We start from the raw sequence: 26687 nt of genomic DNA, 5'->3' as shown, positions 1-26687 counted from the left end.
TTGGTTGCTAAACAACATCTCCATCTAAAGCACCAGGCGTCTTCACAAAAATGAGTGATTCCCGAGATCACTGGAATCAGGTCAGGGTCAGGGAAAGTAGAAGATAAATCTAGAATGTATTTCTGCACCAGAAAATAAAAACTTGCTCAAGGAATAATGGAGGTATGTCAAAAAATACAGGAGTCATATGAAGAAATTTCCCACTATCCAAATTTAGGATAACGTGAGAACCAAAATAACTGACATAATAATAGACTGTAACTCACTGAATAAAATTAGTATTCTGTGAATCTACAGAGATAAATAAGTGTACAAGTGGAGGATAGCTTCTTCTTTTAATAAATACCAACTAGCTGGGGATTTAGCTCAGCGGCAGCATGCCTGACTCAAAAGCAGAAGGTTATGAGTTAGATCCCCAGTACTAAAAAAAAAAAAAAAAACAAATACCAACTAATAAATGTGGGGGAAATAATGGAAGTGAAAAATAATCATTCGATATTTACCATAATAATATTTTTAGGCAAAAAGTCAATGAAGGTTAAAATTTGTAAATGAACATTTCATGAAAAATGGAATACTTACAGAGTTTTGGGGCATCTTTCCACAAGATACTTGTTAATCACAAAGGGAAATACAAGTGCCATAATGGTGATGTTGAACAGGCACTACTTAAAACATATCTATATGGAGATAAATATACACCATGTGCTTTTTTTGATAAGAAGCACTGAGACAGATACAAAACACCATTCCTGTGGTATTCTTGTTAAAAGTGTTTAACTTGAATTTGAGCATGAAGAAAACATCAGAAAAACTGAAAATGAGAGTCTTCAAAATAACTGTCTTGAAACTTTTTTTTTGAAGTAAGGTTAATGAAAGGCCAAATAAAATCAAGGAACCATTCTAGAGTAAAGGAGACTCAAGAGATTTGACAACTAAATGACTCTTACAATTTTTGTTGGATCCTACCCCCAAGACTTTTTTCTCTTTCATCATTACTAGAACAATTGAAAATGTTGAGTGAACCTTGTACATTATTTTTACAGTATCAGTTACCATTGATTTCTATAATTATGCTTTGCTTGTATGTGGAAATATCTTTGTTTTAGGATATTAAGAAGCTAAGTTGCATTATATCTGCAACCTAGTCTCAAATGACTCAAAAATTAGTGTGTGGGTATTGCAGGTGTTTGTGAGGGTGTGCTTATATGAAAGTGAAAAAGCACAAATGTAAGAAATTATTAACATTTGAGAAGTCTCAATGAAAATAGATGGATGATTGGTCAGTTTTCAAGGCTGAAATTATTTAATGATAAAAGAAAAAAAATCAAAGTAAAAAATAAGAAAGAAAAGTTAATGTTGACGTTTATCTTCCTCCTTTTTGTGATTCAATTCCTTGACTTCTCAACTTTATTATTTCTAAAGAAAGTTGTGAAGTCTTTCGGGGAGGTCTTTAAAACTGAGATTTTTTTGTCTCATCTTTCTAAGTGGAGTCCACAAGAAGCCTAAATTACATATACAGAAAAGAATATATTAAATAAATCTATAACTGTTCAGGCATGATTTGTCTACAACCTTTACCATGTACCTTCCAAATCCACTTCATTAATGACAGTACTTTCCCAGAATGACATTGCAGGGCTTGCTCAGAACCTTTGGCTCAAATCCGATTGTCTTTTTAGGCATCCTAGAGCCATGGTGGAAAATCTATGGCACAGATCCCACAGCAGGCCGTTTGTTATCATTGAAAGCTCTAAAAGGTTCACCATCACTGTCCTAGAAGAACAGCAATAGATAGAGAATAGGGAGAGACCAGTAAGCCTGAACTTCCGTGTCTGAGCAGTTGTGGTTTGTTTCTTATATTGATCATGGTTCTCCTTGTTTTGAAAATAAAATCCAGCACTACACACAGAAGAGATTTGATCTAACCATACCTCTTCATTCTTCCATGGATTTTCTCCCCTAACCATCATCACTGGAAGCTGTAGGATGGAGTAGAAGTAGCAGCATGTACTTCATGTGGCATGTGGGCAGAAGTGGCAGGAAAGGAAAATGGAGTTTGAAGTCAGAGACATTTTTTAAACTGGGGCAAACTGTTTCACCATTTGGAACCGCCTTGTTTCTAAAAGGAAAGCTAATCATTTTAGATTCTGTGTCAAAGAACAAATGAACTAGCATGCAGAATGTGCTGGATGGTCTCCATTTCCCTTCCCCCAGCTCTGTTTCTCAGGTTCTCATCATTTCTCTGAACCCAGCTCTAGGCAGCCAAACCCAAGGACTGCTGCAAACATCCTGCCTTGCCTTGGGCTACTGGCTGGGTTCAGTCAAATTGTGGCATAATCAGGAGATAGAATTGACAAGAGAAAGAAGTGTGAAACTAATTTCCCAGTCTCCTTCTTTGTGAAGCCATTGTTTGGCAATGGTTACATTACTTTGCTAAGGCTACCGTTTCCAGTGGTCAGCATTTCTTGCATAGAAATAGCTATCAGGGTGACTCTTCCTGGTTGCACATTCTGCCTCATTAACAATGATCTTATCTTCCACTGTCGCTATTCCCAGGGACTTCACCGTCCTTTATTGCTTCCCTTAATCTTGCCTTTGTAAACAGTCCCTTCCTGGAGTATTGTTCTCAGCTGCTCTTCTCCTGTGTCTATCAGTTTGATGCTGTGTCATGGGCTGACTCAGGAAAGATCTCTGAACTCAAAGGAGGCCACTCAGACTTCATCTGGCTTTGCTGCCATCAAGCTTAAGAAACCTCACACCAAGAGAAGGACACGGCCACCAAGTGCACTTTGAAGTCAGGGGACTGTAATTATAATGCTTCAAGTTTTGAATGACAAAAGGCTTATGAGGAATCACCTTAGATGTTGATAATGGGATGTGAGGGTCAGCCATTTGAACAAAAAAGCACCCAGGCTGGATGTCAGTCACATACAATTCTGTGGCCCTTATTTGGGAAATATGAGTGGTTCACAGTCAATGTGCCATTTATTATGAATTAATCCTTAATGTTTCCTACAATCACCTCAGGCAAAGGGGGCAAAGAAAAATGAGAAAATTGGCTTAATATAGTAAAATTCTATCACTACTGACCTTTTCAGAGGGATTTCATGTCTATGATATTTCTTCCCTTAGTTTTTACATTAATAGATTTTACAATGAAACCCACCTCAATTTGCTCCTCATTCCTGGCATTTTCCCTCTTTCTCAGCAAACATCTGGGAGCACTTTACAAGGCTTTCCTGTAATCTGCCAAACTATGCACACATGTGCCTTTCTGGAGTCCAATTTTCTCCACCCAGTAATTGGTCGAAGCAGAGAAACAAAGTATCATTTTATTTTACATAATGACACTATGTAAAATGATTCACTAATTCAGTGCTGAAAAATAATAATCACAAGTTGGAAGATTTAAAAGACACATGTGAGAGTATAGCACCCAGATAAATCTACACTCTTGGAGCTTATACAAGCTCGCTCTTGCCCCCTGCAGTTTGCTGAGGGACAAAAGAATATTTTGTAATTAGCCTTGTGTTTTGGTTGCAAACTTTAACTGAAATGTTCTTTTGCCTTATAAGGAGCCATCAATACCTCTGGGACTATAGCACACAACCATATTATTTAGAAACAGTTTTGTTTCCCCCTCACGTAACAAATATGTCCTTGTTCCTCCTTTGTCTCCCTTCTTGTTAATAGAGAGAATTACCCCAAAATATGCAAACTACTACTTAATATGGATTACTTTGTTTTGTGTCTCTTACAATTTGAATTAAATGGCTCTACAAAAAAGGATATAGCAATAAATAATGCTTTTCCCTGGGAATAATACAATTTTAAAAAATAGAATTTCTAAGTAAATTAATTGGGCAAGCTTATCTTATCACCTGCAGTTTCTTTGTACAAACAAGATTGCTGAGAGAAATTCAAGAGCCCCAGAATTCAGCACCCATGCCGGTAGACAGTGCGTGCTCAGCAAGCATTACACAAACCACCAGACTGAATGGAAATGGAGAACAAGGAATAATTTTTTGTAGTGACTAAGACTTTAATAAACCAGCTCCATAAACATGAGTTACCAGCACCCTACCACAACTAATGTTCTCTAGGTTTAAAAAGTTCTCTTTCACCACCCTAATGGTGAAAGACAAATTCTCACTCAAACAAATACCAACTCCTTACCACTCGTCAAAACTACTACTCCAGTGGGTTACTTGTATGAATAAGTATTTGGGGAAAAACAAGGTTCCACCTGTTTTGAAAGATGAATGGGCTAAATCTCACCCCAGATGAATTAAATAAAACTGAAGGTATTTCTCAATTAACATTATGATTTATGGTATATTTAAATGTATACTTCAGAGGAGGTACAGACCTTAAATATGCAATCTACAAGTAGCAATTCACATTTTAAGGCTGTTCTGCAAAGCCTTTTACAGATGCTGTATGTACCTAAAGTCAGTAAGAGACTATTCTGTATTAGGGTAATTCTGACCTTTATTCACAAACACTGTAGTATTGGAGATTAATAAATACTAATTCATTGCTAATAGTTGAGGCTACTTTTAATTTCTTTCCATTAGGAAACTATTTGAAGACAACTAACAAGATGGACTCTTATCTACTCCTCCCATTCCTTATATACTACTTGCTCTTTACTATTTCAACTCACTGGCCCTATTTCCATTTTTGTAGCCCAGGAATAAACTATCACAATACAGGTTTTGTGTCAAGCAAAGAAAAGTAAGCAAAGCACAAGGAAATATTTTTCTACTTTTTTCTTTATATCATAATTTATTCTACCTTTCCTTCCTTTCCTTTCTTTTCCTCATCTTTCTTTAATTTCTTTTTTGAGACAGGGTCTCACTATTTTGTCCAGACTGATCTTGAACTCCTGGGCTCAAGATATTTCCTTGCCTTAACCTCTTAAGTAGCTGGGAATACAGATGCATGCTAATGTGCTGGGATTAAATCTTTCCTTACTTCATGCTGGACTTTATAATTCCAATAAAGCCACTGAGCTCTCATTAGGACTTCGTGAAGTTTAGCACTTAAGCCTTATAAAGCTCACTGCTAGTTAAAATTTTCAAAAAAGTAACTGTGTATTCTTCTAAGGTGGTATACTCTTAGTTAGGAGCTCTTTAAAGTAAAATTTATTCTACGTCAGTTTCATCTTTTCAGTTTTATCTGTCATTTTAATATGTAATTTCATTTTAGAATATCAATATCATTATGCTATGTAGTATCTTGTTATACAGAAAGTGATAATCATTGATTCTATAGTTATAGCTAAGCTTTTCTTTTAATATATACAAATTGTTCAATGGGATGGGACTTAGAGTAAAACTGTGTATATAAATCCCCATCCAGGCTTATAAATATCCATTACTCAGTATACTTTGAATGTATTTCTTCAACTCATAATAATTATACTATTTTGCTACTTTTAAGTCTTTATATGTTTCCATAAACATATGATGAAAAATTTGGCAAAGACTTATTTATTCCTTTATTGACTGATGACTTTGTATGCATCAGACACTGTTCGACATATAAGGGATTCAGTTTTAAGCAAAGTAGATACAGGCTTATTTTATAAATTGGACCTTCTGCCAGAGGGAGACAGATAACACTAAATTAGAGATGTTATAGTGATAGAGATGAAGAATGCTACTGTCCACAATGTGGTCATGAAAGTCTTGCTGAAACTTAAGCTGAGATTATGACATCTATACTGAGAGTTAAATGTCAAAGAGGAGCCAGCTATGTGACCATCAACAGGAAATGCAGACAAGGCAGAGTGAACAACTAGGGAAAAAAATTAAGTCAGGACAGTACCATCTAGGCTGTTAAAAAACCAGAGTATCAATTGAAATCTATATAAAAATTTTCTTCTGCATTTCTTCAACATACTGGTTAGTAATGTATAAAAACAATTATATTAGTACATGGTCAGATCTCAATACCATTATGTTCAGTGAAAAAGAAAGTATTAAAGAAAAAAAAGTACATGTTGTATGGCTCAACTTATATAAAATTCTAAAATAGCAGACCAACATTGAAGGATAGAAGGCAATCAGCGACTTCCTGGGAATACTGGGGTTGAGTGAGGAATGGATGACAAGAAGATGCAAGGATGCTGGGAGAATGATGCGGATGGTTATAGTTTTGAATGTGGCGATGGTTTCATGAGCACATATATGCACATCAAAACTTACCAAATTAGCATTTTAGATGCATGCAGTTTATCATATAGCAATTGTATCTCAGTAGCGCTACAATAAAATCAGATTCATTAGAAGATTTTTTTTCATAGGGAATGGTTAGTAGCTTCTTCTGGTGCCCGTTTTTTAAAGAACTTGATAAAACTCCTATTCTGCTTCATCAGGTTTTGTTTGTTGGTTGACTGGTTGATTGGTTGGCTTTTGCTTCATCAGTTTTGTACATAAAAAGGATATTTGCTCAACCTTAATTTGGAAACATGTCTTCTCAAAGATCTCAGAGAGAAGTTAGAGAACCAAAATGGCATATTATTTCAGAATTGCATTCCAATTTATTCATTCTGGAAACTCTAAATTCCTTTAGATAAGTTCAACCTCTCTTTGACCTCTGTTCCTTCAGGGAAAGTTTGTTCTATTTTCCTCTTCCCTTCTTTTCTAGTCCTTGGTCCCTTCTCCTTTTTCAGAGCTCTTCTTCATCTTCCTCCTCTACATCCTCCTCCTCCATCTGAATATCATTCTTTATCGAGTAAAGAAATAAACACACCAGGACTATAGAAGATCTCCCTCATGGAGCATTAATCATCTGCAACACCAAGTGTATCTTCCCTTCAGCCACATTTACACATGACATATACCAGATATGTTTTATTTCTGCTAACCTTAGTTTTACATATTACAATTTCTTTAGGAAATTTAATATTCCTTACCTCATTCTCATTGCTATAAGTAACAAAGTTGGAGTGTTGGGAAGACACAAATTCAGTGTTGCCCATGGGGTTAGTAACCACTAATCTGTTGTAGCTCTGTTGTAGCTAGGAGAACTGTACAGACCTGGATGCCCATGTGTCTATGTGGCTCCCTCTCTCACTATTCCAGTTTCTACTGAACAACTCTTGGATAGTTGCTATAAACAGAAATAAAGATTTTTAAAAATAGTTAAGAGTTATAAAAATTAAAATTATTATAATAATTATCTGTTCCCTAGGAACTCCAAAAAATGTGCAGACTTAAGAATTGCCATCATTGTACGCCATGGTAGTTTTCAAAATGAATTTTGCCTACTCTTTATCCTTGTAGCATTCACATCTCTGTTTGGCAGTCATAAATTTTTCTGCTTGCATGCCACAGTTTTTCAAAATCATTTGTGACTACTTTAAAATATTTCATAGTACACAGCTATATAATAATTATATCACTTCTCTGCCTCCTCATGCTTCCTGGTTACAGATTGTCAATCCATCAGATTTGGAAGTAGAATGAAGGTCATTATTTCTGGGGGATTTAGTGGTAGATGGATGGGCTGATAATGGATGTAGGGATTTCATCAGTTTTCAGATCATTTTTGAGCAGTCATCTTCCTCCTAACTGTGGGACACAAAGAGAAGTGCTCATAGTTCCTTTGGAAGCTCTCCTGGAGACCCTGCAGATGGAGGGGTTGGCAAGAATATCCTGGAGTTCTTGAGATCCACATCAGCCCTGAACTAGCTCTTGAAATCAGCGTAGTTTGGCACTGAAGGATAATCAACCACAAAGTCCTTATCTCTATCCCAATAGCTTTTACCATGGCTTTACAGGTCTCTCTTCCCATTGCTATATCGCCCTCACTTGAAATTCACAAAGAACAGTTTGTTTTCCTGTCAGAAACTGGAATGAGAATGATGTGGACCAGTTAGAAATACAAGACTAAGTAATTTTACAAAACCACGCCCACTGTTGAAAGTGTCAAAATGATTGAGCACTCTGGTCCTAGAGACTGGCTGCCACGTTTCAAAGCCCAACTCCATCACTTGGTATTGCAAGACTTGAGGCAAGGTATGTAAATGCTGAGTGCCTCAATTTCATTTCTGTGAAATAGGGACAATAATATTTACATCTTAGAAAAATTATGGAGTACTAAAATGTTCATATGAATACAAACTTAAAATACTGTTTAGCATATGCTAAGCAATCAATAGACACTAGTTATTATTGGTGCAGTGAATTAACTCTTGCTTATCCAATGAATATACCCAATTCTCAGGGGTCTCTTTCCTCCACTCCAATAATGCCTAGTGGTTAATCTAAGGCTAATATTGGAAAACAAATCACATCTAGGTCCTGAGCACATCATTGATAGGGTGAACCCAACTTTCGTTTTTCAAAAAATCACTCTTTTCTAAGGTGAACAGTCAATAGCTGTATTAAGTAGGCCTAAGGGATAATTGTACATCATTTGATTACAGTGGGAAATGAAGTAAGAGAGACTTCAGCTTTCTCTAGGTTGTCCCCAAGTCATTAAGGATATGAAAAAGAACAACAACAAAGTCAGCTAGTTTTGCTTCAGGACCAGAATGTTTAGTGGGTGAAAGGTTTAGAAAGTTTGGACTCCTTTGCATGTATGATTCCCTACCATGGTACATGCTGTAGTGAACTTGATCTCTGTACTAAACTCAAAGGACCCAGCTCTTTGCTGAAGAGTATCAATTTATATAGATTGTTTTTTACCTAATTTTTACAGTTTATATTAGAAAATGTCTTATGAATATAATTTTAGGAAAATTTGAATATGTTTCAGAGAAAAAGAGAAGCAACATGAATTCACTTACCTGTTTGAATTACTGATAAGCCACAGAATAGCAACTTGACTCTCATCATTTAGCATCCTAGATTTCCTTTCATTCATCCATACAATAACAATTTAATGATGATGATGATGATAGTTACTTCCTCAGGCTTGCCTGAAGCAACACATCAACTTTTTATCTATCCTTATGGAACATGGCATTTTATTATCATTATTCTCTCTCTTTGTTGTGTTTCTTTCTTTACCCACTGGAAAAGCTTCGGGAAGCAGGGAGCATCCCTGATTCAAAGCCACATAACAGAATGATGGATGCCAAGTCATCATAAACATATTGGCTCTAATTTAGTTTCCATTTCCATTGTACTGAAACAATAGTGGCTTATGCTGTTATCTCCATTTTCTAATAGGCTAATCTCTCACCACAAACAGAATCAGTAGGTCAGTGATGAGCTATCATATGGCTGAAGACTTTTCTCCCCATACTAGGAAATATTTGAAGTCTCAATTGGATAGATATGCCTAAAAAATGTTAAGTGACTAAACAGAGGTAAAGCATGCTTCCTTCTTGCTAAAGCATTCACTTCCAAAATAGAACACAGTACATACTGAGATTCTTATTAGGCACATTTGTGCCCCCTTATAATGAGTGATCTTACCCTAGATTCTCCTTTTTACGTTGGATATTGGTTTGACATCCTTCCCTTAACATGCTATTTCCACAAAGTCTGGGTCATCCAGTTCTAAACATATCTCTTTATTTTCCTCTCTCTTTCGCTCTTTTGTTTATAAAGCCTTTCTGTTACCTATGCATTATTAAGCTTCTGTGCCTTCAGTTTTTTCTCACAAGGATCAAGACAAAATTTAATTTTGATTCTATCAAATAGGAGCTTTGTGCAATTTGGCATAATTCAACTGCCTGCCTTTGTATCTTGAATTCAGGATTTCAAACTTACTGCCCATGCGGTAATTTGAAGATCTGTGCCTGGAGCTTTGAGAATAAACATATGGTTTGAGAACCAAAAGGAATTTAGAGATATTGAATTTTAAAGCTAATAAATCTGAGAATAAACAAGATAAGCTACCTCCCCAGAGTCGCAGAGGTTGTTATGGGCAGAAATAGGCTAAACAGGAATCTAAGGTCCATGTCCATGATCAGCACTATGCTATGACAATATTTCCTGTCTACTTACTTCCCTCCTGAAAGAGGAACTTGGCAATAGGTAAGAGTAAAAGAATCATACAAAGCAATAGAAACGTTCCCAGAAAATTAAGAGCCACTCTCTTCCTTACGGATCAGAGATGTCCAAGTTCAGGGTTATATAAATCAAAATTGTAAAATTTCTGTGATTCTCTTTATTACCTTAAGGATCTCCTATTTTTAATAGCATGACCTTTCTTCTGAGCAGTGGCTTCCATCCCTTCCTTCCTTCCTTTCTCCCTTGCCTTTGGTACTATATCTACAGTTTTGCTTTGTTTTTTCCTCTGTCACATCTGGTAAATTAACTCTCCTGGGCCAAATGGCTTTAAACCCTAGTACTGAAGGGCTGGTTCTTTCATAAGGGCCACAGATATTATGGGGCACTTAGTAAAGAATGAAAGAAAAAGCACATGAGCATAAAGAGAAAAGAACAAGTGCTCTAAAAATTGATAAAAGTTCATTGAATTAACTTGACCTGCCATGTCAGGTCATTTGAAACCTTCTTAAATAAAAACAACCTCTCCTGTTTGGGGAAGCTTCAAAGATTTTATTTGTCTTCCATTTTTAGAATTAACAATAATAAAAGACAAGGGTTGCAAAAGCTGCAGTTGATACAGAAAGTGCAAAGAGTGAGTTTCTCGATTCAATGCTTTTCCAGGGGCTGCTAACCTATTCTATTTTCAGATATTTATAGTTTCATAGGCAAGAGACCAGCCTTTCATTTGGCTGAGCCTGAAGCAGAGTCAAATGAGATCCTCAGCTTAGACTGGCAATGAGTAAATCACTTAAGTACACCTGGAGAATCACTTAGACTCCCTGAGCTCCCATGGACTCACTTGTGAAATAAGAATTTGTTTAGACGAACTTTCATGGTTGTTATGAGGTAGAAACATTTTGCAAATAGCAAATGCAACAGGAAGAAAATGCATTTTACTCTTCTCTGTCTATAATCTTTTTCACCTTTCAGTTGTTAGCTCCATGCATTCAAGTTATGGTGGTGGACACTGATCTTTTCTGATTTGTATTAAGAGAATAAAGAAATATTTATGGGCCAAAAAAAGCCCAGGTCATTCTAATTTTAAAATTTGCATGCAAACATATGTATATACATATGCCTCCAACTCATACTTTTACACACCGTACAGAGTAAAGAAATGAATATGATTAAATTAGTTTACATTATACATTTAATATTTTCCTCACCTCTTTCTGTGTTTCTGCATCTTGCTAAAGTCACAATCAGCAGGTGCCTACCAAGAATTATCCCACTTATGCTATTATTTATCACTTGAAAGACAGATTATAATAAATGATGACTTGAGTTAGGCAGTAGTAGATTTAAAAGCCAGCAATCTCTCACTAGATTGCTGACATCTGACAAATGTCTTATCCTCCATAAAAATTTCCTTGTTTGTGAAAGAATGCTAATAATAGCAGTTACCATATTGGATCATTTATATGATTAAGTGAGATAATACTTACACCATACTTTGCAGAACATCTAGTTCATGCTAAGGCCCTAATGAATGTTTTACATCAATATTATTTGATCTATTTATGGACATGCTCTTTATTTTTATGGTTTTATATATTCTGGAAAATTAATCAGCAATATATCTTATTTTTCTTTTTATAACACTAGGAATTTGAGTTATTCAAAATTGTCTGGGGATATATGCATAATTTCTATAAATATCTACATATTAAAACTTATATTCAGTTATGTTTATTTTCTTGAGATATATTCTCCAAGCTGGAAACTCAAGATCAACTGAGAGATTTTATGAACTTTCTTGCAAATTGCCAAACTACCCTCCAGAGGAAAGTAAACCAATTTACAGATAGCTGTATGATGTTATTAAACCTCTTTCCGCTCAGACACACTAACATTAGATTTTCATTATTTTAATTTATTTATTTTAAAAGAATCTGCATAAAATTTTACTTTAAACATACGATTTTGTCTTTCACTCACTGCTAATGGGACAAGGGTTTTGTTGTTGTTTCCACAATCTAAGATTAGCACTCTTTCATAGCTGATCAGTTCATTTTTTCTGAAGAGATTGGGAGCCAGTTAACATGTTAAGGCATCATCCAATACAATAACTAAACACCCTTAGGCTGAATTCCATTCCAACGCTTTGCTTTATGTAGAATTTTTAGCCTGCAACTACAGAATGAAACTAAGAATCCCCAGAATTGCCATATAATTACAGTTAATTTGGAATTGATGGAAACAGTGTTAATTTGAAAGCTGTAGCTTCCATTGAGCCTCCATCCATTGCTTTGATAAAATGCTGCCTTTTAGGGGACCACTTTCCCAATCTCAGATTTCTCATTTTGCCATTGTTCTATCATTTTCCATCCTCTTTTACTTTTCCATGCCTTTCTCCTTAACTTTCTTACTAAAATCGCCCCAATTCTGTTCTCTGGGAAAAAAGTCAAAATGCCATGAATCCTTGAAGAAAAAGCCGCTTCAGTTAGGTTACTTCCTATAAAAAAAAGAGGAATTATCTACATTCAGCTAGACAAGAGGGGTTTTTAAGATCATCTAAACTCATGATTATTGAACAACCACAAGGTTTGATAGTGCTCCATGATTCAAAGATGAATAGGCAAAAAATGATTAAAAAGAAGTTGGAAGAGAGAAAAAGGAAAAAACTCATAATGATCAAGAACTGGAAAAGATTTTGAACTGGACAGGAAACAGGGCCTCACTCAGCAGCAGGACAATGGTGTACCTTGGGAAACAGGCAGCCTCTAGAACACAGGACAACAGCAAATAACCCATGTTAATCCCATGTTGGAGAAACATGAAAAAAATACAATAAATGATGATAAAAGATCCAAATGGATGAGAACTAGCTATACATTCAAACATGAATAAAAGAAACTGATGGGAATTGAGGAAATAGGTGCCATAAAACTTACATGTAAAAGCTCTGAAATTGAAATACATTGTCAGCAAGGAGAAGAATCCATAATGGACACAGTTGGATTTGTGAAGTTTACTAAGCTTTAGATAAACTTGAAGAATTTGCTAAGTTTGGAGAAAGAGGTAAAAATGAAGAAAGGAGAAAAGAAGATAGAGGTTAGAAAGCAGACTCCCAGAGAAGAAAAATGAAGACTTGGAGTGGAATCACTGTTACGTTGTATATGAGACCTGTCCCAAAGCAATGGGGCACCCAAATTCAAAATCAATTAAAAGATCTAAACTGACAGAGAGAGAGAGAGAGAGAGAGAGAGAGAGAGAGAGAGGGAATATATTTAATATTTCTAATGTGGTAGAAAACAAATTTATATTAATAAAAAAAAGAAACTACTACAACTATTAAGGCAGAGAAAAATAGGGTAATATATATAAGAAAAAATAGGCTGAATACTGCAAAATTAAGTACTGACTAAATGTAGTCATGGACAAAATGTTTTAAAGTCACCCAAGAAATCTAGGTAGGAAAGGTGGACTTTCTAAGGAAAAGGAAAAGAATTATATATACGTGTGTGTGTGTGTGTGTGTGTGTGTATTAATTATACGTAAAAAAGATACTACTGATTTTCTTTCCCTATAACAGAGAAAATCTTTTACTAAGGTCCTCTGTGGCAAAATGTGAGATGAGAAACAAGAATGAGAACCTGACTGTGTACAATGGTTAGAATGAGAAATACAAGTAAACATAAAACTGAATTTTAAAAGACCTGAATATGATTATCAGATAATTTAAGTGTCATGAATCATTCTTACACGTAAAATAAAAAGTAGAAAAATTATATTTTTGTTTCAAATAAACAGGACAGATATGATTTTGAGAGTTTAAAGGTTTCCATCCAAATCACAGAATGATAGAGACCAAGCCCAGACCTCTCTCACTTGTAATTACAGGCATAAAACTCAATCCCCAGCATGTAACATTAACCTCTGTGTCAAAGTAATCTTTCAGATCACAGCCAAATATCTTTTTCTTCAAAATTCAAATATAGCTGAATATCAGGAAATCTACTAACATAACTGAAGTTGTTCTTAACAGAAAAAAATAACCATTTCTTCTAGACATCTATTTGTTTCAATAAAAACATCATCCATTCTTATTTAATTAAATTAATAATCTAAGAAAAAATAATAATGAATAAAGAAGATACTGAACATGAATATCAAGCCAGCAGGCATTTCATTTAATTGTCAGACACTGAGAGTCATTCTTATTTTGAAGTTAGGTTCTTAGAGAGGATGGTCATGGAATAATAATCCTTAAATATTATTCTCAAAAGCCTAGCCAAAGTCATAAATATGATAAAAAAAGGTGAAGAATTTTCAAAAATTGTAAATGCATTGAAAGGAAAAAAATACATAGAAAAATCCATGGAAAAAATTTCAGGTATGACCAAAGAATTCAGTGAAGTTACTAATAAATATAAAATGAATCCAAAAATTCTCTATAAAACTAAGACAACAATTTAGAAACATATAATGAAAAGACATTTTTTTTCCTCAGTAAACAAGAAAATTCACAACATTAAAGTTTTTGATGCATTATTAAGAAAAGATCCAGAAAGAATCCCTAAAACACTTATTGAACATCAAAGACCTGAATAAGTGCAGAAAAAGTGCAATTTTGAAAAAGTAGTATGAGTAAATGGCCAATAGGCCAGAGATTATATCATTTTAATACAACTAAAATAAAAATCCCAATGGGTCAAGATTGACAGTTAACAACTCATAGAAGTCATCAGTGAAAATAAAGAGAATGTAGGAAAGCACATTTTTAAACAATTACAAATGAGGTAATGCTTGCAATGTCATATATCTAAGTAAAAAGGATGTAATATTAAAAACTATGTACTCCTAGCAGGCAGAAAATGGAACAGAATATAAAACTAAAAGTATACCAAGGTATACACACATATATTCTACTTACATAGTGGCATTACATCACGTATGTGACAATACTAAACAATGATAAAGGGTGTATCGTTCTAAAATGCAAAATGATTCAATAATAAAAAGTGTGAAACAAATTAAACTATGTAAATAAATCATAAATCTTGACAGTGGTTACCTGGATAATTAGAATATGGGTGCTTTCTTTGTACGTCTTCCAAATACTATTTACTCATTTAGAAGAATAAAACTGCATTTTTAAAAAATTAAAACAATCATCTTTTTAATTTAAAAATTGCATGTGTTTTCTCTAAGGTTTATGTGAAATTTTGGTGTTTTTTTTATTGTTGTCCCATCAAAACCAAAGACAACCAAACACGCTAGCCTATGTAGATGTCCAGGGGAGCCCAGACAAGCACCAACTCTGTAATTTGGGAAAATACATGGGATACCGAGCTATTACTGCAGTGCAACACTGAGATCTGCACTTTCTCTTATTACTAATGGAGGGACACATGGAGAGAGGGCTGCTTGGCTGAGAAGCGGGAGAGGCAATGGAGGGACACAAATCGAGATGAACAGGAGCTGACTCGGCAAAACCATTAAATGACTTTGCAAAAGACCCATCACACTGGATAAACGACACCCCCAGAAGCAGCAGCTTAGCATTCCTGCAGTGCACACATTCCAGGGATAAGATTGAAAGGAAGGAGAAAAGAAGAGGAAAGGAACGAAGATGAAAATATGCTGTAACGTGTCTGTAGACATTTCTCAAATGAGCAGCAGGGAAGAAGAGGACTATTTAAAAGAAAACCCAAAGCAGAGAGCTTGTACTTCATTTCACTGGGCAAACATCCACCGGTTCTGCTCATGAAAAATGGTAAGTTCCTCTGTGGATGTTGACTACACTCTAATTGTTTTTATGGTAAATGAGGCATGAAACCTATTGTCAGAAAACATGATGTCCACAGCGCGCACACACATTTTGTCTTCCCAGCAGGTCACTCTCAGGGTTGCTGCTGTCTGCACACCCTGGGAGACTCAGATATGTACATATGCTTGCATTTATGCCTTAGAGGGGAGTCCCCACCACCTACTCCCCCATACTCACACACCTTTTCTCTAGTAATTCCTTCAACAACAAAACAGAATCTTTCTGAAAGAGGAGAAACCCTGTTATGCTGAAGGGAGAGGCAAGAGACAAAAGAGGGTGGGTGGCAAAGGCCTCTCTAAAACATATGGAGAGTTAAAGTACTGACCAACATTAGTTATGCTCTGTATTTTAATAAGAATCCTGATGCTCATTAAATTCCTGAGATCTGATCTGCTGATTATTGTATTTCAGCATTTAACTCTATTCATTGGAAACTGAGCAAATAGATTCAAGCAGCCTGTTGCTGGTATCAAGTTAATAGATTTGATTTTATTAATTTCCCTTCTGTTCTCTTTTAATGAGTATAAATTCATTGGCTCATATTTTTATGATCAAGAAATATTCAAGGTGATCTTTCTTCTCAACAATGTAGTCTTAAGATCCTCTAAGCAGGAACTAAAATTTGTTTTGGTCAATTGTTTCATAATGATTAGGAAAATATATTGTGATACAAATCTGCAAAAAATAATTTCTCTCTTTCTCCCTTACACCAAACTCTATGCATCCTACATTCCATTTGCATCTATTCAAAACAAACATATTAATGACGTCCTATTTCCAGTTATGCTGCCCTTAGAGGTCATGACAGGATCTCTAGTCTCAGTGTCCTTGGACTGACTGTACCTGAAAAATTGAGAGTTGAGTGGGATGCTAGGGTAGGGACAGATAAAACTGTCTTCTTATGATAACCCACATAGCAGCCACTGTAGTTGAAGCCTGACACTGAATTCTTTAGACTTGAATTAGAAAAGACATTTCTTTGATAGATCTCTTCTTGTTCCAGTTTACAAGCAACTAATCCTCACTGCATTGGATCAAACAGATGGGCACAATCAATTCAGGGAAAGCAAGCAATGCCAATTCTGCTCAATCTTCCCTCAATGAGCAGTGGAGGAGAGAGAGGAAAAAAGCAAAGAATGGAAATTCAGATGTGCCAGCACCCAAGACAATTTCGCAGAGGAAAAGATGAAAAGACCCCCTGAAATATATATCCTGGGAGGTGGAGGCACTTGCTGTTAGAGAGTCTGAAAACACCATGACAATGCCAAACACACCAAGCCTTCAGAGAGTGAGGGGCGTTGAATGGAGAAGGGGCAGATAGACGTGGTTGTGATGTCAAAACTAAAGAAGTCAGCTGAATGTGATGATGCACATCTAAAATCTCAGCTATCCGGGAAACTGAGGCAGGAGAATCACAAGTTCATGCTCAGCCTGGGCAATTTATTGACTTAGTGAGAACCTATCTCAAGGAAAATTGAAAAGGGCTGGGGATGTAGCTGTGGTAGTGTATCCCTAGGTTCAATGTTCAATCTTCACCATAGGGCGGGGGTAACAAGGAAATCAGCAACAGCATCTCTAGGGAGGAAGGAGGTCAGATTTACATAAGTCCGTAGTCTATGATCTATAGCCTGTTGTGATGAGCAATTAATTACTACATTTAGGTAATTAATTCTCGGAGAAACCAGGGCCTTCCTAAGCAGTATTAATGTAACTGTTAGATCTTCCTAGGCTCAACTGCTCATTTGGTGGGAAGTTAAATGGGAATAGCAGCCTAACAGTGGCAGGAGAAAAATTATTGAAAATGAGCCAGAAATAAACTGGCCTTGGTATTGATGGTGTGCTCTCTCTGCTTCTGAATGTGAAGCACATGATAAGCTGCCTCCTTGGTTACCAGCAGACACTGAATTCTCTCTCAGTCCTGGTGCTCAAAGTAGAGGTGATGGGTTAGACTTCTTTGATTCCTCTGGCCTCTCCGGATTCTCTCTCCTCCCACAAGGCCATTACTTCTTCCCTCTTAGCCCTTGAATTTGTTTGTGTCAAGCCTAAAATATTTGTTTATGGTAAAGGCATCATCATATGGTTTATTTGGAGAATGCTTCTCCATCCCTTGACTCACCAGTGATCCTCACAGTTCTCAGAGCCCCAGCCTTTCCCTGCCATGTGCTCAGGCTCTCTGAGCCAACAGTTAATCATCTCCTGATGCTTCTCCTCAGTTTCTGAGAAGGAAGTGTACAATCCTGTTTGAGAATAGGATGATTAAAACATTTCTTATCCCCAGATGCCTAGATATTTGCAGTGATACTGTCATTTTTAACTGTATAATAGCTCAAAATCCTATCTGTACTTATATAAACACATAACTTGCAAATAAATGTGTATGTGTGCCAACATGATCCATCTTATTATAATATCTATAAATAACACATTATTTAAAAATACATGATTAGTACAAGCAGGCAGCATGTCCTTGTCTTCAGCAGAAAGTAAAATGTATCCTGATCTGGCTTTCCAGAGAGCACAACTGAACCTACTTTCATTCCGCAGCTCTTCCATACTTTTTGTCTGGCAAAGACCTCGTTGACTCACCTAGCTTGCACTGCCAAGAAATGCTACAATGGTAGCACAAAGGTCCAAATTTGCCAGGCCCCAGTGACCATTTTTTTTTTTTTTTTTTTTTTTTTTTTACTGGGGATCGAACTCAGGACCTTGCACTTGTGAGGCAAGCGGTGGCACCACTGAGCTAAATCCCCAGCCCCTTAGTAAGTGTCTTACCCTGGAGGTGGTGGTCCAGAGTGTCTTCCTCAGCATTCAGCAGAGCTGCAGCTTGAGTCAGGAGCTGATGGCTGCAGCTTACAGATTTGAGCTCCAGGATGAGGAGGCCCAAGCAGAACATGGCTCCCATCTCTTCCAACTCACTGGTGCGGAACTGGAGACCCTGCCAGTTAAACAGAACAGTCACCAGTCGCTGTGGAATGGGGACTGAGAGGAGGGAGTTTGAGATCGGAAGGAAGAACAAGACACAGGTCGACCACATAAATTGAGAATAGTACTTGTCTCTTACTGTTCGGTGTGTATTGTTGAGCATTTGTGGATTGGTAACTTTCAGCCTGTGTCAGGTAGACATGCAGGGTTCCCCATGGATAATAAAAGATAGGGACAGATTTAGGGCCAGGAATCAGTCACTACCCTCCACTGCAGTGAAAGCAGCACTGTTTCTATCTATATTGCTAAAAAAGGTTTCCTGGTGAAACAAAGATTATAAACAATCTTACCAAGATGTACTCTATACTTCACCTAAAGTAATCAATCAACGGACAAGAGTAGGGAAAATAATTCAAGTACAAATATGGAAACTGAAAACTAAAAGCAAAACAAAGTATTTATTTAAAACTATCTTTTTGTCTATAATGAAATAATGAGTAAAAGCAAAACTGAGACATCTCTCTGGTATGATCCATGAGTAAGAGCTAATACTACCAATTAACACAATTTCATCGAACATTTACTGTATGCTCAACACTGTTCTAAGCTCTTTCCCATGCATTAAGTCAGTGACTCCTTATCAAAGTTTTTGAGGTAAACATTTTTATTTTCTCCATTCAACAGACTAGGAAATTCCGACACATAAAACTAAGTAAAGGGCCAAGTCCTAGAAGCTAGTAATTATAGAATCTAGTAAGTGTATTCTGGCTAGACAACCCCACTATAAAATTCTACACATAGACTCAGAGAGACTTGAATGCATGGTAAGGTAGAAATTAGATCAGAACTGGGTTTGAATCATGGTTTCACTGTTTTCTGATAGCATGATCTTGGATTTATTGAACTTTATTACCCTTGATTTCTTCATCTGTAAAGTGGGATAATAAATCTCTCCTACATACACATAAGCATTTCATCATAAGTGTTTCAAAATGGGCATAATATTAATGCCTCTTAGCTCAGTTTCTCGTTCTGTCTTCCTAATAAAAATGTTTAATGTGAAAGAATTCAGTATGGTCCTAAATTCTTCATGTTTACAAATTACTTTTCACTGAAATAAAAAATAATCAATAGTAGATTATTATTTTTTAAAATATTATACTATTATATTGTATAGTATATTTTAATGATATAGCTATAAATTCATCATAATAGGTAAAAGAAAGGATATTGAATTTTCTCAATACAAATAAATGATAAATATTTGATGCAATGGATAGAATTATCTTACTTCGATGATCATACACATTTACCAAAATACACACTACATTGTGGCCTATAAACATGTATGACTAAGCAGGGCATGGTGGCGAACACCTCTAATCCCAGCACTTGGGAGACTGAGGCAGAAGAATCACTCACTGCAAGTTCAAGGCCAGCCTGGGCTACATAGTAGGTACAAGGCCAGCCTGAACTACAGAGCAAGACCCTGTTTCAAAATAAATAAATAGCTGTACAACTATTATGAGTCAATTTAAAAAATACATTTCCACATTGAAATGATAGTGACATAGAGGACAAGGGTGGGGCAGTAAAAATTTTAAGAGTGGTCATAAGTATTCCAAGGAAAAATCAAATTCCAAACTGTGAAATCAGAAGCCTCACAAAAGAATTTCTAGGTAAAATCATAAAAAGAAGTGGAAAGTCCTCAAGTTTATAACAGCTGCTTGAAAATTTGATTTGCTGCATGCCTTGACACCTATTTCTGAAGAAAAGAGCCATTATTTCAGAGTTAGGGGGAGTCTACTCCTCCGTAAACAGCCTCAGTTCAAGGGGAAAGCCAGATGTTGATCAAATTGTTTTCGGAAGTCAATAGAAAAAATTACTTCTTAAAGGGAAAAAGAAACCTGGCATCTCTTTGGCTGTGCTGAAGCTGTAAGCTCTTCCTAACTGAATTTAATTAAGGCTTCTCTTCTTGGTCCAGAGAAAGGAAATGAAGGTCCTACCTTCCTGCTCTGTCAGCTATCTCACTGGTGGAGGCAAAGTCAGGTCAACAAAAAGACTATGAGTGGGCCGGGGATTTAGCTCAGTGACACCATGCCTGCCTCATAAGCACGAGGTCCTGAGTTCAATCCCCAGCACCGAAAAAAAAAAAAGAATATGAGGAAGACTCCACCCCCACGGCCTCAGGTAGCTCCTCATTCACACGTGGAACTCCAATACCCAGCAAACTGCACAATAAGTGCTCTGTAGAAATCAAAGGAGGGGCAAGTCCTGGGGGAAAAAAGTCTCATAGCATACTTCATACCGACAGGTAATGGGCAATTCCTTCATACCAGTCCATTTCAGTATCACAACAGATAAGTGGTAGCATTTTATAGTATGGAAATATTTTTGTATTCCCGGTGTTGGCACACTTATTTCAGGCAAAGGCTGGTAAATAATAAAAAGACTAGTTCAGAAAACCTCTAAGAGAACTTGTATCACTTTATGGGCCATGGGAACTTGGGCAGTTCATTTTATCCTCTATTATTTTCTCTTTACTATTCTATTCTTTTTACTCTCACACATTGTCAGAAATATTGGTTTTGGGCTGGGGATTTAGCTCAGTGGTTCCACCACCTGCCTCGCAAGCTCAAGGCCCTGAGTTCGATCCCGGTACCAAATATGTATATATATATATATATATATATATATATATATATATATATATATATATAGTTTTGTTTATATGAATGACCTCTTCCCACTGCAAACCCTTAATATAATCTCCTTAGGGGCATGGAATGACAGTATCTGATTCTCTTTTAATTTTATATCTGTGTCTTGGAGCACATGTCTGTTATATGGCACATTCTCTATATATGATAAATTGATAAATAATGGCTATTTCTGGGTGAATATAGAGAGGCATGGATGGATTGTCTTTCAGATGCACATTTCATTTGTCAAGGAGAACTTGACTCCTCTGGGTAAAGAGTTCATGAGTGCCTTCAAATTATGTTCTGTCATTGTCAAGTTTCATGAGAATTTAAATTTATTTTATTTCATTTTTGCTCCAATATATTCATCTCTATCACTTGGTGTGATGTAGCAAATGGTGAAAAACATTTAGAAATTTTGATTTTTGGTCAGTTATCACATACTTACTTACCAAGGTTATAAATAAAGCTATAATTAAATAAACTTATAACCTCAGTACCGAGGTTATAAATAAAGCAGGCTCTGGGTTATTTTAAAAGTGAGTGTAATGAAACAGAAATCCAATTTCCACCTCACACAGATCTGATGAATTAGGGTAGGTTGTTGGATTTTTTTTTTTTTTTGACAGAAAGTAACAAAATGACTACAGTGACTTCAACAAACAGAATTAGACCTTGTACTCATAATAATTTGGTGGGGAGGTAGAAGGTTCACAGCATGATTCTAGCAATTTAAAATCAGGGCCATGCCATCTGCTACTTTCTTGATTTTCATATCATGTTGAAAAGTGGTCCCTGTGCTCCAACCAGCACTTCATCACTCAAAAGAGGAGAAAGAGAAAATAGGGGAATAGGGCACCAGCATACTTTTACATATGTTTTACTAGCCAGAACTATATAGATGAGCCACTTCTAGCTTTATGGTAGTCATATAACTGGAAAATTTAGCTTTTCAACTCTGTAAAAAGAGGAAGGTAGGAGAGAAAAAATTGTATGTATCCAGGTCAGTCAACAGAGTCTGCCACACCGGTATTCTGATGCCAGTGCTGCTAGAAAATGTAAGTCCTTATCTGTGGGTGGTAGTAAGAAACAGAATCCACTGACAATTTTTTTTTAAGTTTTCTTGAAAATCCACCGCAAAGAAAAGAACATTGGTTATGTATTGATAAGAAATAGGGTCTGAAAAGATAAATAGACTAAGTGCTGATAATTACTGGGAAAAAGAGGAAAATTAATTAATAAACAAATGTGGGAAAAGTGTTCAAGTATTTAAATAAAAAAGCTCTCTTACACCCAGAAAATTGATAAACATATATTCAAACTGATAATATTTAGTGCTGGCTTCCTTTATTCCCAAAGCTGCGGATGTCAAAACGCCTGGTGGAAGTTTATATTGATTCAGACCTTTTGGGAAATTGTTCAATAACATCTGACACGGTAATGTCACTTCAGGGATATATTCCTAATGAACTGATTGAAAATAAAATTGAAGCCATATACATAAAAATGTAAATTATGTCAGTGTTATATATAATTATCAAAATTTGAGAGAAATAAAACTCTAAATGTCTAATAAAGGAGGAAGCACTAAGGAAATTATAATGGAATAAATTTGATGGGATATAATGAAGCCATTAAAAGAATAATTATAACAACCATTTTTTGCAATATGGAAAATGCTCATGCTTTTATGATAGTTAAAGCAAGATAAAATCATGTAATGATGCAATATATGGTGAAGAGTTATTATTGAAACCAGAGGTAGTTACCCCCAAATCCCCAACCCCAGACACTCATAAATCATTGGTAGGATTTGCAAATAAGACACAAATGTTGAAGGAGATAGAGCTCTTATCAAAAAGAATGTCCACATACTAAAAGCTTTAAGAAATCACTGCTACCTACAAAAATGTTTTAAAAACTAATACGTGCCAATAAATTGATGGTAAAATTCCCCTTAGCCACTGTAAGATCTTCTATTTGTCTTTGACCCTATGTAGAAAATTCAGATGTATTTTCATTTCTTTTACATACTTGAAATTTACTGGCAGTATCATTGATGTTTTGTGCAAGTCTAGATAAATACAATTCATTGTCCTTTTGAATACTGATCTTTCTTATTCTCTGACAAGGAAATCAAAAGTGAACTACTTTTGAAGTTATGTAGTCTATTTTTCACTGCATCCTATACACTGCTTTACCTTACTCTCGTGTACTCTATTTCTTCCTTTCATTACAATAAATGCACTAAAATATTTTTTCATATCAACGTTCCTTTCCAGTAATTCTCTCTTCAATTGCATTGAATCTGCTCCTTAAATCATCCATCTCAAAACTGCTTCTGAAATAATTGGAAATATGATTATTTTATAATCATGTACCTAATAAACAGTGCCTAATTTGTCCTTCATATGCAGTTTACTGGGCATTATTCAGTAGTTTGATTTTTCTGGTAAACACAGTGTCAATAATGTACACTTGTTTGGTCAATTATTTTGTTATTTTTTTTAATCCTACACTAATTATTTTAACTTTGAAGAAAGTCGCTGCAAATGGGTTTTAAAGCTTTTTCCTCCAGTTAGAAAATGTGTTTTCCTTCCTTGGATATTTAGGGACATTGTAGATAAGTGATCACTATTCACTAAAATTTTGATGTGAGGAATTCTCAGCTATATTGTACTTTTTAATTGTGGCGCCCACCCCGCTTAAGGAGGGTTAGGATCCTGAATTATGAATGAAGACTTTGACATTTTTTTGTCCTGGTCAAGATGGTCAAGTGTCCCCATTTTGTCCCTTTGAAGATTGTGATTTTCTTACTCCATTGACAGTTCCTGTCATATCTGAAGATCCTCGTTTTGTGTGGTGATCTCCAATCAATCTTCAAGCCTTGCATAGTTCACTGCTTTTGTCACCAAAATCAGGTATAAAGTGAACAGGAATCAGTGTCAGCACCTAAAGACCTACAGTAACCCCTGGCAAAGTCTATTTCTTTTCTGTAAAATCCAGCATCATGGAACACCTTCTGTAAACATACACATAGAGAAGATCTTAACCTATGAAAAATAGGTGCAGTTAAAAATATTGCAGTTCAAAGGAAGACACTCTGAAGATACCAAATCAGTATCGCTTTTCATGAAATAGATTTACTGCCAGAAACGGGAAAAAAGTCTGGGAAATTTGTTTTTATTCTCAGAAAGTACAACAAAAAGCATTATAAAGGAACAATAAGAATTTAGAAGACTCCACAATTGAGATGGAAAATGGCAACTTCTAAATTAAAAGAAAGTGGAGACCATTAACAGACTATTCAATACAGAAAATAAAATCCATTACATAGAAGCCAACTTAAAGACATTTCCCAATATCAAAGGGAAAATAGATTAAAATAATGAGACAGATAGATACATAAGGACTTGGGGACACATTAAGAAAAAATGATATAGCTCCATTTCAAGCTTCACATTCAGACAGTGTGACTGTCATAACAGAAGCCAAGAGGAGGAACGGAAGGATGAGGGAAAGGAAAAGAGTAACTTACTTGTGTTCTGGGAAATATCTCAGTCTACAGATTAGACAAGCTCACCAAATATATGGGATATAATCGAGGAAGAAGTATCAGGATACCTATAAAATAACCAAATTAAATAACCCAAGATTTGATCACATTATTAAAATTAAAGACAATGAAGCAAGATGCTCAGACTTTTACAGAAAAAATATTTGTGCCCCCAAAATGTTATTTATGTGTTAAGTCCCCAAGAAGATAAACTCAAAGAAGAGAAAGCAGCAGAATCAAACCACACACCAATAAGAAGTGTTTTAACTTCTCTTAAGATATTAGTATAATATAAAAAATAGATCATTCCAATGTAAGAATAAAACAGCAACCTAATTTGATAGATAAATAGATGACAGATAGCTAGATATAGGTATAGGTACATATACTAATCAAAGAAAAAGTTGCTTATGTTCAAAAAAAAGAAATACACAAAAGGAATTATTCAATATGATCTAGGGAGTATTTCCTTAAGAATGTCATAAAAAATGAGAAACTAGAGACATTTATAGCTAAGTGGATGCACACTGAGGCCATACTCTTAAGTGAAATAAATAGGACACACGTGTAAATACCGAATAGTTTCTCTGGTGTGAGAAACTAACAATGTGAATAAGGATCAAATTGTATAATTGATAATGTGAAATAGGAAGAAAAAGTCTAAAGGGGTATGGGAACTGGAAAGGGTAGGCAAAAGGAAAGAAGGGAAAGGAAAAAATATGAGGAAAGGAAAAAAATGGAAACAAAGTCTCTGCAAATAAGGAGGGATAGAGGGGATGAAGGAAGGTCAGAGGAATGGGGAAAAAATAAGAACCAAGATACATCATGTAAACATACAAGTTACCAATTATTGTTTGTTTGTTTTTTGGTACCAGAGATCGAACTTGGGTCCTTGAACTTGCAAGGCAGGTGGCGCAACCACTGAGCTAAATCCCTGGCCCCAAGTTACCAATTATGAATGTAACTGTATTGTATGCCTAAAATGTACCAATAAACTTAATGAAAAAAAAAGAATGTCATGAATGTCATGGAGATAGTTTCATAAGGAATTCCACTATAGATGATAATACAGCAAGAAATCAAAAGCAAAAAAGAGAAGGTAACCTCTGAATGAATGCACACATATCTGATACAAGTTGCAGAATAAGCCCAGAGGAACACTGTATACCCTGAAAGGATAGTGTGTATAATGGGTGTAAAAATACCTCTGGAGCCCAAACTGTTGCGGTTCAGTCCTAGTGCTGCCACTTTTGACCCTATGATCTAAAGGAAATCATCTGATCTTTTACTGCCTCGGTTGACTTGTCTGTACAATGGAAATAACATAATTATATGTAGCTCATGGAGCTCCTCAAATAATTCAGTGAATATATATAATATGTATAATACATATAATATACATTATATATAATTTAAAGTAATACTTCACCCATTACACATTATAAAATATTTGTTATCATCACTAACAATAGCACATGCTGATATTAAACCAATAATTATATTCATACTTGACTGTAATTGCTATGCCCTAACCTATAGCCAAGTCTCAACATTATTATTTGGAAAGTTTTAGACAATTCAATAAGAAAAGTTGAGTCATACATATTAGAAAGGGAGAAATCATATCATCATTATTTGAAGGCTGATTATATACTAAAATAAAACAGCAGAATCAATTAAAACATAAAATCTATTAGATATAATGCAAGTGTTAAGGA

General features: G+C 35.6%; 1 protein-coding gene across 2 annotated transcripts in view; it reads right to left on the bottom strand.

The window, feature by feature from the left end:
• Agbl1 (AGBL carboxypeptidase 1) overlaps window positions 1–26687 on the bottom strand; it is an 832602-nt gene that overhangs the window by 218526 nt on the left and 587389 nt on the right. The window contains exon 22 of one of the 2 annotated variants that reach the window (XM_021264792.2): window positions 18562–18724. In XM_021264792.2, the coding sequence (XP_021120451.2) occupies window positions 18562–18724 (163 nt within the window). Of the gene's footprint in view, window positions 1–14473; window positions 18725–26687 lie in introns of those variants that run through there. The other variant, XM_087188360.1, reaches the window with a different exon arrangement.

The sequence above is a fragment of the Heterocephalus glaber genome, unplaced genomic scaffold (assembly GCF_053883595.1).
Source record: "Heterocephalus glaber isolate CG9 unplaced genomic scaffold, H.glaber_assembly_v1.0 deba00001531, whole genome shotgun sequence".
Taxonomy (NCBI): domain Eukaryota; kingdom Metazoa; phylum Chordata; class Mammalia; order Rodentia; family Bathyergidae; genus Heterocephalus; species Heterocephalus glaber.
This window is presented reverse-complemented; position numbering and strand designations above follow the sequence as displayed.